Source organism: Perognathus longimembris, chromosome 12 (assembly GCF_023159225.1).
Source record: "Perognathus longimembris pacificus isolate PPM17 chromosome 12, ASM2315922v1, whole genome shotgun sequence".
NCBI classification, from domain to species: domain Eukaryota; kingdom Metazoa; phylum Chordata; class Mammalia; order Rodentia; family Heteromyidae; genus Perognathus; species Perognathus longimembris.
Genome location: NC_063172.1, coordinates 30,271,755 through 30,283,616, shown reverse-complemented (window position 1 = coordinate 30,283,616; position 11,862 = coordinate 30,271,755). Strand labels below are relative to the sequence as shown.

Below are 11,862 nucleotides of genomic sequence, written 5' to 3'. Positions count from 1 at the left end.
AGAGGCCAGGCCGGCGCACGCGCCTTTCGCCTTGCTCTCCGCGCCGACCGCCGCTGAGAGGACTGGTGCAAGCTCGGGGTTCCCATTCTGACTCTGGGACCTCCTCTGGACCGGTAAGGCGTGAGGCCCTGGTTTTCGCTGGGGTCCGAGAGTCTTGGGGATGGGGAGTGTGAATAATGGCGGTTTCCTGCTAGGTGCCTGCGTCCTGGCCGGTTTCCCCTGCGCATCTTCGGTCCTCGGACCGCCGACCTCTTCCCGTTCGCGGTGCCACGGGCCGCTCTTCCCGGTCCGAGCGCTCTGTGCCCGGTGCCCTGCGGCTCCGTGTCGGTCACTTCCCTGCCCTGTCCTGTCGGGCGGAGGCCATCCTGGGGACCGTGTGCCGCCCTGAAGGAGCGAGCTGGGCCCCCACCCCCCCGACCAGACCACGCGGGGACCTGGGCGTTGTCCTTTCTCCCGCCCCTCCCGCATGCGTTACAGGTTGCCTTCATCGAGCCGAGCCCCACGACTGGGGTCTGATTTCAAAAGGAAAGCAAGTGATTTTGGTCTAGAATAGCCTAGAATCAAGCCCCCGACACCTGGGCCAGTCTGGGTGGGACACATGCTGCGTCAGCGGGGTTTCACCGGGCTGAGTGTGCCCATCCTGTGACTATAGGCAGTATTGGCATTCATGCGTGCCAGTATGCATTTCAGCATCTACATCGTGAACCTGAACTCTTGTGTATGGCAGTCTGCTAAGTGCTGCTAAGTGATGTCAAAGAAAAAAGGAAAAAAAAAAAAGCTCTGACCTTCCTGCTTTCAAATGTGCTGTAAGAAGTCTTAAGCAGAGCATGATGGCTCACTTCTCTAGCTACTCTGAAGGCTGAAGATTTTAGGATTACGGTTCATAGATAGCTCAGGCAGGAAAATTAGTGAGACTCTTATCTCCAGTAAATGGCCAAAAAGCCAGAAATGGAGCTCAAGTGGTAGAGTACTAGCCTGGACAAAAGCTCAGGGACAGTGCCCAGGCCCTGAGTTCAAACCCCAGTATTCACACCCACCTCCCCCAAATCACCTTGAATCCCCCCCCCCCCTGCTTTTTGTCCCACATACTGGTATAAGGTTTTGCTTTTCTACTTGTAGTTTAAGAACCTTTATTTAGATCATTCACTGCTTAGGAATCCAACCTGGAAGAAAGACCTTCCTGCCTGGCCTCCTCCAGCCTATTTGATTTTATACTCTTTTACATCATTTACTTATTCTTTTGGTCCAATCTTTACTCCTGTGTTTATTTCTGAATACTGTTTCACCGCTGTCTACTAGATCCCAGCAAACTCTAATCTTGTATTCCTGATTCTTCCTTATGACAACAGGAATATTTTCATTAATATTTCTATTGGGCTGTACTGCACAATTCAGTATGTTGTTACAGGAGGTGCCATTCACTAAGTATTTTGTGTTTTAAGAATAGTGAGTAGAATCAAGACTGCTTGGTATGAATTTCAGAGGAATCCCTGCTCTACTTGAGAGCACCAGCAAGCACCAGCAAGCACCTTCCTCCTGGAATTCTGAGAATAAATGGAATAAGGAATGTAGAACAGTTGCCAGACACAAAGTTCTCAGCTCATGTTAGCTGTTTAAGATACCTAAATTCCGAGAGAAAAGCATACATATCATTTTTTTGTTGGTCGTGGGACTCAAACTCAGGGCCTGGGCACTGTTCTCTGAGCTCCTTTGCTCAAGGTTAGCACTCTACCACTGAGCCACAGTGTCACTTCCATTTTTTGTGGTTAATGGGAGATAAGAGCCTCACAGACTTTCCGGCTTTCCTGCCCCGGCCAGCTTTGAGCCTCAATCCTCAGCTCTCAGCCTCCTGAGTAGGTAGGATTACAGCGTGAGCCACCTGCAGCTGTCAACATCCTTACACCACAGGGTGTCTGAAACTGTTAGACATATTATAGGTACTCAAAGGTTTGTGGAATTTGGCTAAACTGGATAACTAGAAGATGCTTTTTTTTGTAAACAGTTTACTATGTAGTTCTGTAAGTAGAAAGCTCTCCTATTAGAAATAATTCAACTTGTGTAAAATACTCCCTGTTAAAGAAGATACCTCTTTTCTTAAGACAGATTTTATGTCAAGCAGGGCTTTTTAGAAGTAGAAGAAAATGGAGACCAGTTGGCTAGTTCCTCAGTTGTCAAATTGTAGGTCATTGTAACAAGTGATAAATCTGGTCAGCTGTATGAGAAAACATGATACTTTTATTTAAAGATTTGGAAGAAACCTTTTTGTAAAGTCCAGCTTATGTCTAGTATGCATTACCATGTTGATTAAGTGAATGATTATGAGTACAAAGACAAAAAATGAATGAATATGGAAATAAACAAATGATGATGACTAGAAGTAGGTATAAAATTGACTTGGAAGATACTTTCTGGAAACTGGTTTAAGTGAAACTCTCAATTTTTATAAGGATGCCTTCTATATTCGTTCTGTTCTGCTATTGGAATTGTTTGAGGACTAATGCTAGTTCAGTTTTCTTAGGTTTTAGTTTAAAACCAATATTCAGAGACATGACATCCCAAGGTACCTACCATAATCCCCCAGCATCTACTTGTATCAAGATAGGCTGGGAATATGGCTTAGTGGTAAAGTGCTTGCCTCACATACATGAAGCCCTGGGTTCAATTCCTCAGCACCAAGTATATAGAAAAAGCCAGAAGTGGTGCTGTGGCTCAAGTGGTAGAGTGCTAGCCTTGAGCAGAAAGAAGCCAGGGATAGTGCTCAGGCCCTGAGTTTAAGCCCCAGAAAAGAAAGAAATATCAAGATAGTCTCTCTGCCTCCTGGTGTTTCCATGCAGGGCCTTTCAGATTTCCCTTCAGGCGTGTGGTGGGTTGGTTTCTCTACCCTTCTGCTTAATTGATAATGCCATTGCCTGTGTTTGTCCCTAAATTGATGTGACTAGACACTCTCTGGGTTCAAAATATTTCATAATGCCATGCAGAATAGTTGTGTTTAAATAGTTACATGCAGCTATACATATTGTTTCATAAAAATTACTTTTTAGTTTTTTATGTTACACTTAGTGCAATACAATGTATTGTAGGGTATGTGTTGATAAAAGTTAATGTTTCTAGGAAGTAACATTGTTAATGCAGTTCATTTCAAAATAGAAAACAGGTACTTAAAAGGGAAGTAGCCACTAAAGGGCGGTGTTAAGTTAGTTTCAGGCTGGGAACTGCTGAGTAAATCAGGCTTCACTAGACTGTTACCCTTGATGCTTTTTACTTCAGGTCAAAGTTATTACCTATTGCTGCTACAAACCAAAGGTCGCTCCTTTCACTAGTAAAATGAATACATAAAAAACTCACTTTCATTGTTAGCATAGACTCTGGTGGTTCTTCACCTAAATCCAGATAAAATGTTTTAAATATTAAAAAAACTAAATTGTTATTATAAAGACGATGTACAGAGGGATTACAGTTACATAAGTCCCCACCCACAAGTTGCATAGTTCATTTTCAACATAGTGTCTAATGAGTAATACTACTGTATTTGTTAACCACTTGTCCTTCTGCTTTGTACGTGTGTGTGCACTTGTGTGTGAGCGCACATGTGTGTGCATGTGTGTCCTGGGGCTTAACTGAGGGGCATGGGTGCTATTCTTGAGATTATTTTTCTCAAGGTTGGCATTTTACCACTTAAGCCAGAGGTCCATTTTGGTCTTTTGTGAGTAGTTTATGGTGAGATAAGAGTCTCATAGACTTTTCACCCTGGCTGTCTTCCAACTATGATCCTCATATCTCAACCTTCTGAGTAGCTAGGATTACAGGCATGCGCCACTAGCCCCCGCTGTCCCTCCATTTAAAGTATTTTTAAAAATCATCCATACTTTTCTTTCTTCCACCAGACTTTATGCAGTGCCAACATTTGTACATGACTTAATTAATTGGCAATGCAAACTAGACTGTGCCAGTAAGTTTCCTCCACTAATAAACTTATTCTTTCAATTGAAATGTGTTTTTGGTATTAATACCACTCATGACTTACTTGAAATTTCCCCTTTTTAGGAATTTATACTGTAGAGTAATAACAGTAACATTTTGGCATCATCAATCTACCTGTAGTAAATGCAGATTTACTACACTGAAGAATTAAATTTTGAGTTATATATGAATATTTATTGCATTTATTGTTTTGAATGAGTGTTCTCTTTAACGGTGAAAAATATTCCCTTTCCAGAAATGTCTACTGCAAAGGAAAGAAAACATGCAAAGAAAATGAGAAACCAGCCCACCAATGTCACTCTGTCTTCTGGCTTTGTGGCTCAGAGAGGTGTAAGGCACCATAATGGAGGGGGCAAACCTTTCCAAGCTCAGCAGCAAGGTAATATGCACATGGTGTTCTCGCCATGTCCATTTAGATGGAATTGCCTTTTCCGACTCTTTGGTAGTCATCCAATGAGTAGTCAATGAACTTATGTAAGCAAATTCAGCAGACTCCTCATTCTTCTCAAATTTTGCTTAAAGTCCCAGTGATTTGAAGGATCAGTTTATATAGAAGCTTGCTTTGCATTCTTTCTTTAACAGTGCTTTCTGACTTGAGTACCAGATAATTAGTATAAGACCAGATATACAAAATTATGTGGATTGTAGTAGTATTCAAGGGAGTATCATTCAGGCTTCTATAATGAAGTACCCAAAACTAGTAGCTTCTAAATAACAAATTTACATTTTAAAGTTCTGAGGATAAGTCCAAGATCAAGCAGCAGATCCAGTATGGAGAGGGCTGTTTTCTGATTTGTAGATGGAACCTCTTTGCTGCATCTTTAGATGGTAGAGTCTCTTTCACAAGGACACTGGTCCCTTTCATAAGGGCTTCCATGATCTGATCACTTCCCAAGGCTTTCATGCATGTTCTCACATAGTCACTTTAGTTGGTAGGATTTCAACATTTGAATTCGGAGACCTAAACATTCAAACCATAGCAAAGAGATTAGACTGGAAATTCCTTTTGTACTGTAAACATATAATGGAGAAAATTTCTTTGTATTTCTTAAATTCAGGGATCTTTATTTGCCATATGGACATGATCACCTCCTGTGTTGTCTACTAGCTTTGACCGTGGACAAGTATACAGAATGACCTCCTTACTCAGTATCCTCTTTTTTTTTTTTTTAAGCTGGTCCTGGGGCTTGAACTCAGGGCCTGGGCACTGTTCCTGAGCTTCTTTTGCTTACTTCTGGCTTTTTCTGCCTATGTGGTACTAAGGAATCCAACCCAGGGCTTCATGCATGCTAGGCAAGCACTCTTATCACTGAGTCATATTCCCAGTCCCCTCAGTATCTTCTTTAAAAAGAAATAGGAATAGCTACCATATAGGTGGCGGTAGGATTGAAAAGCAAATTGGTTTTCCACCCTAGTTCTTATATCTGGTAAGAGTCTGGTATTTATTTTTGTTTTCTTTTGGAAAATATTGTAGAGTCTCATTCTGGAAGTTCAAGACAGCGACAAACCAAGATGACTTCCCATTCACTTCCTGAGCCTGATATGAATGAGCAGTCTTCCTCTAAAGTCATGTTTAAGAAAAAGGGAGGCTGGAAAGCAGGTCCAGAGGGCACCTCTCAGGAGATTCCCAAGTATATAACCGGTGGGTATTTGTCAGGAAGTACGGTCTGATGCTGTTATGAGCTCTTTGATTCTAGGCCAACCAGTTATGCCAACAGATTGCTCTCTACACTGTCTGGCTCTGCCTTCCTCCCCTCCCCTCTGCCATCCACTTGGGCCCTTCTCACCTTCAGCCTGGTCTTTGGGTATAATTGCCTTAGGTCCTTTGGCTTCCCTTTCTCTTAGGAGTGGGTCATGCACGCTCTTTAGCATGGCATTCTCCAAAGACAGAAGTAACTTTACTGTACTCTGCAGCAGCCAAGACCCTTATTTCCAGGCCCTTGCTAGCTTCATCTTCTGTCACCCTCATCACTGCTGACATGTAAGCCCTTGTCCCTTGCACACTCCTTAGATGTGCCTCCTAGTCTCTCCATGCATTCCTGGATAAATTCACTTGAAAAATTTCCAGCACTGTTTGTTTTTTGTTGGTCTTTGAGCTTCATCTCAGGGCATGGATGCTGTCCCTGAGCTCTTTTGCTCAAGGCTAGTGCTTTTCCACTTTGTGCTACAGTACCACTTCCTTTTTAAAATCATAATGGTTGCATGATTGGAAAATTCAGAAAATATGATGGAAAATCCCATGGAATCAAAACCAATGTTAATTTCTTTCCTGTGATTACTGCACTTTAAAATGATTGTGATCATATTGCATATGTATATGTATATACTGTAGATATACAGATATATACATATACTACAAATTTACATACATATGATACACACATACATACATACTGTATATATGTGTATATGTAGACTTATATTACATATAGATTCCTGTTATTAAAAGTCTTTTGTAAAGTTATTTTTTTCTGATCAGATAAATGAAACAGAATCTTTAAATCTTTATAGAAAACTTGGTGTTAGAATTTAATCAATCAATTAATTAATAATGTAGTGGAGATTAAATAAACCAATGTTTATTTAATGGGAGTCAGGCTGGTGGCTGAACTGAAAGCTCAGGTACTTTAGATTTGTCTTCCCTATGAAATCCACCAAGCAAGTGGCTTGATTCAACACTCATTTTTAGTAACATTGATGCTTCCTTTGACAGCTTCCACTTTTGCTCAGGCACGAGCTGCTGAAATCAGTGCCATGGTAAAAGCTGTGACCCAGAAGTCTTCTAACTCGCTGGTGTTCCAGACTCTACCACGGCACATGAGGCGGAGAGCGATGAGCCACAACGTCAAACGCCTTCCCAGACGGTTACGCGAGATGGCCCAGAAGGAGGTGGGAGTTTCACTCAGTGCAGATGTTTAAGTTAGTAGTGCCTAGAGGAGACTGAGAAGTGTTGACCCAAAAGAACTCACTAAGATTAAAATCAGAAATGCTTTATTTTCAGTGTTTTAATAGTTTTTGCCAGTTTTTAGTTTAATTGCTATCTAGCCCTCTTTATTCTTCCTACAATTTAGCAGGCTAAGTATTATAGCTGCTTTTAGAATTTGTGGTAGCATTTACCATTTGTCTGTAGCCTAACTAATTAAAATGAGTGAGCTTTCTCCATTTTTTAATTTTGATCTTACAGTTTTTTGTTTTGTTACAGGTTAAGGGTTAGGCAGGTTAAACAATAAGAGGCATTTGATTTATTTTTTGTTCACTATTAATAGCCACATTAAACTTAGGTTTACTGAGTTACCATTTTATAAATATTCTGCTATTCCTATAGAATGAAGCTTGGGCAGTGTGTGAGTGTTAGCATGGTGCCTCTGTCTTAGGTTTTCTTCTCTCTAAAATCATTGTTCCATTGTGTTCACTCTCTCTGTTCCATTGTCTCCATTCTTACATAGGAGAAACCAAGTTAGAACTGAAACAAACAGGTCTGCAAAATACTGTTATTTGTTTGAATTGCTAACATTTTGTCATGAGATGCTTACAAACCAGAATCTGCCTCTCTTTCATGTTGCAGGCAGAGAAGGCTGTACATCAGAAAAAAGAACACTCAAAAAATAAAAGTCATAAAGCTCGAAGATGTCACCTAAACAAGACACTAGAGTTTAACCGTAGACAAAAGAAGAACAAATGGCTAGAAACTCATATCTGGCATGCCAAGCGCTTCCACATGGTGAAGAAGTGGGGCTACTGCCTGGGAGAGAGGCCGACGGTGAAGAGCCACCGGGCCTGCTATCGAGCCATGACAAACCTTTGCCTCCTTCAGGTACACCCTGCCAATGGACTTCATTTTTATTTTATTTTAGATTTCCAATACCAATTCTTTTAGGAGTTTGAATATGGTTTTGGCTAATGTAACCTTTTCGGAATAAAAAATGTTATTTACTAATATCTAAAGTAACATATACATATTATTAAAAAAGAAGATAGAGTCAATGAAACTATTAATGCAGATAACTAAAAAAATGTCCAAGAAGGAAATATTCGCAGTATTCCATAGGAAATTAAAAAACATGTATTCACAGAAGTTTGATTATTTTTGTATTAATGACTACAAAAATACTATTGGAAATGGTGACATCAGGCTTGGAAATCCAATATCAAATTTTTTTAAAAGTTCTTCATATGCCAGAGTTCAATCTGCGAGTTTATCCATCCTAAAAATAACAAGTGAACAGAGCTGTTCAGGGTGAAGAGTTGTCAAATGCAGGTCTGTGTGGCAGGTAGATTTGAGTGCCAATTTGAAATGGGTTGTGGGTTACAGCAGGATAAACTGTATGTGCACTGGAGCCTGGGAACTGGTAGAGGCCCTTCCTCATGGCCATTTACCGAGATGAGGCTTGTGATGGCTGCCACATTGGATGTTGGTGTCCTGTTTTATAGTCCCAAGTGAGTGGGTTACATAGTTGTTGTGCCGTGATTTATAATTTCATGTGTCTTGATGTTTCTGATATGATTTAAAGATGTAATTGTTTATTGACAAATTATTTACAATTTATGTCTGAGAAATGATAACTTGAGTTGCTTTGCTAGGTGCTAGAGATGAAGCAGCTGAAAAGTTAGTATTGGAGATGGGCACCAGTGAAGTTACTCACCAAATAGGGTTAAGGGAAAATTGCATTTCTATAAATGTTTCTGGAAGGAACAGGAAGACTTCAGGCAATGCATATTTTTGTAATAAATAATCATCCTTATATAAAGAGAAGTAATAGGTAATAAGTAAATATTTTTGAGTGCTTAGTATCTCCCTAGCCTTGTTTTAAAGCCTTTTTTGTATTTGTTCATTTAATCCCACAGTAGCATGAATTAGATAGTTACCATTATTTCCATCTTGTAGGTGGAGACAGGTACAGAGAGGTTAATTTACCCATGAGTATATAACACAGGCAATTGATGGTGAGGTTGTTTTTTGTGGATTTTTTTGGCCAGTGTTGGGGCTTGAACTCGGGGCCTTGGCACTGACCCTGGCTTCCTTTTGCTTAAGGCTAGCACTCTACCACTTGAGCCACAGCGCCACTTCTGGATTTTTCTATATATGTGGTGCTGAGGAATTGAACCCAGGGCTTCGTGTATGTGAAGCAAGCACTCTACCACTAGTCCATATTCCCAGCCCTGTGAGGTTCAGTTTTGAGCCAAGTCATCTAACTCTATAGACAGTTATTCTCTGCTGTTACCTAGTTGTACAAATCTGGGTGAGATTTATCTGACATCTGTTAACTGAGAGTGAGTTTATTGGCAGGAAGAGTCCTAAGGAGTCCTAAGTGCTAGTGATGGCAGTGATTAATCTGTCTTTGTCAGAGTCACAGCTATGATTTTTCTTTTAATTTCAATTGTCCAATTTACTGAAATTGATCAAAGGTGCTATGTCAGAGAGTCTGGTTTGGGAATCAGTGAGCCTGATTTGAATGCTGGCTCTACTTGATTATATGGCTTTGGAGGAATAACTATCTTTGTGCCCTAGTGTCCTTATCTACAAAATCAGGGAATTGTAATGTTGGTTTGTGAGGTTGGGAGTGCTGTTAACTTGCTAGTTCAACATTGTCTTCCCTAACTCAGTCCTGTCTCTTCCTCTTACACTGGTAAAGTCTTAACTTTCTCTCTTTTTTCCTTGTACATTGCCCAGCCAGAGGCTCATATTATGATTCAGATGGGGCAAATTACTTGTAACACTGTGCCTGTGGGCTCAGAGATACCTAATGTTGATTACTTCTGTTAGATAACCAAAGTGAGCAACCTTAACAATACTGTAAAATTTATTACAGTCTTGCTTCTTTTATTCTGGTTTCTTACCTCAGATGGGTTTTGGGAATGGATGTGTTTATTGAGAAGAAGCAGTTTTTTTTCTGCCCTTCTTCAAACTTGTAAACTGGATAAAATACAGCTTTGCTGAAACGTAGAACCCTGTAATGTATATCTTCAAGGGAGATTCATTTTTATTTGAATCAGATTGGTTTTAAGAACATATGCAAATATAATAAGAATGGCTAGGTTTTAGATTTTGATTTGGGGAAAGGTAGCTTTGATCATTTGTATGGGTCTTAGACTTCTATAGGTTTCCTGATACGGCCTTTTGGCTTCTCATCAGTTTTGCCCCATGTAGATTCTAAAGGGCTTAATTATGTTTCTTCTATGCAGGATTTATCCTACTACTGTTGTCTGGAGTTGAAGGGCAAAGAGGAAGAAATACTAAAGGCACTTTCTCAGATGTGTAACATAGAAACAGGTAATCTTGCTGTCAACCTGAGTCCTGTTTTTAGCCTTTATGTATTTATTCATTTTACAAATAAGGGCCTACTATAATTTTTGGAAGTAAATGTACATAAATATGTATATATATTTATGTAAACATAAGTATACTTATTATGTTCCCAATAAGTATGGAGAATAATATCTTATTCATGATAAGTTGGGTGGCATTTAAATTTTTATAACATTGTTGTAAAATGACAGAACCATTATTCTGCTGGAATGAACTTAGGCAGGAAAGATCTCAAAACTCTTGTTAAATCATCCATTTAGTAAATCTTTTTTTTTTTTGTGCCAATCCTGAGGCTTGAACTTGGCTTGAGCACTGTCTCTGAGCTTTTGCTCAAGGGTAACATTCTTTAACACTCAAGCCTCAGCTCTACTTCCAGCTTGTTTTTTTCCTAGTGATGAATTGAAGTAATTGTCATGCAAGCCAGGTGCTTGTAATCCTAGCTACTCAGGAGGCTGAGAGCTGGGGATCACCATTTGAAGTCAACCTGGGCAGGAAAAATTCATGAGACTCTTTTCTTTAATCACAAAAAGCTGGAAGTGTAACTATGGCTCAAGTGGTAGAGCACTAGCTTTGAGCAAAAGAATTCAGGGATAGTGTCCAGGCCCAGAGTTCAAGCCCCAGTTCCAACACACGCACAAAAGAAGTCTCACAGACTTTCTTGGATTACAGGTGTGAGCCCTGGCAGTTGACCATTTAGTAAATCTTTGTTGAGCACTAATTGTGTGCCAGGCTTTCCCCTAAGCTGTGATAAAAACCAGTTCTTCATCCCTCATCATGATAAATAGTACTGTGACCGTCAGGAAATAATATTGGGGTATTAGCATTTGGATCATGTCACTGTTTTTGTGTCAGGACTGACATTTGCTGCAGTTCACTGTTTGTCTGGAAGGCGCCAAGGGAGCCTCATGCTTTACCGGGCAAATAAATATCCTGGAGGAATGCTTGGGCCTATTACATTTATTTGGAATTCTGCAAGGATCCCTGGTGACACCTGTGAGAACAGGCAGCTGTGGATCTGGCTTCATCCTGCTCTTAAACAGGTATAATCCTTTTGGTTATGTTTCCATCTTTTTGTTAAATCCTTGATGATCACTGAAAATCAGTGTCGTAGGAGGTTCAAGGAGATAAAACTTCGTCTGATAGTTTAGTATTAGAATATAAAGGGGAAAGTTGTGTGTATATTGAATGAAGCAAAGCAAGTTCTTAAAATGTTCAATTTTTTAGACTTTTACTTAAAAATACTTAGCAAAGAAGATGTGTTCAAGGTATACCATGTGATGATTTGATACAGATATATATTGTGTAATGATTACTATGTCAAACCAATTAACACATTTATTACCTCACATTATATATTATTAGACCTTTTCCATCTTCTCGAAGGAGGCAGAGCTTTTTTTTTTTTTTATGCTCAAGGTTAGCACTCTGCCACTTGAGCCACACAGTGCCATTTCCGGCTTTTTTCTGTATATGTGGTGCTGAGGAATCAAACCCAGGGCTTCATGTATATGAGGCAAGCATGTTACCACTAGGCCGTATTCCCAGCCCCTATAAAAGCTTTTTGATTATGACAA

The 11,862-nt window shown here is 40.0% G+C and overlaps 1 protein-coding gene across 1 annotated transcript in view; it reads left to right on the top strand.

The window, feature by feature from the left end:
* Window positions 1-48: 48 nt before the first annotated feature.
* The window catches only part of Pop1 (POP1 homolog, ribonuclease P/MRP subunit), a 32,121-nt gene continuing 20,307 nt past the window's right edge, over window positions 49-11,862 (top strand). The window contains exons 1-7 of the mRNA XM_048358454.1: window positions 49-113; window positions 4,217-4,360; window positions 5,456-5,623; window positions 6,695-6,870; window positions 7,547-7,795; window positions 10,165-10,252; window positions 11,141-11,328. Coding sequence (XP_048214411.1) covers window positions 4,219-4,360; window positions 5,456-5,623; window positions 6,695-6,870; window positions 7,547-7,795; window positions 10,165-10,252; window positions 11,141-11,328 — 1,011 coding nt within the window. The 5' untranslated portion in view covers window positions 49-113; window positions 4,217-4,218. The remainder of the gene's footprint in view (window positions 114-4,216; window positions 4,361-5,455; window positions 5,624-6,694; window positions 6,871-7,546; window positions 7,796-10,164; window positions 10,253-11,140; window positions 11,329-11,862) is intronic.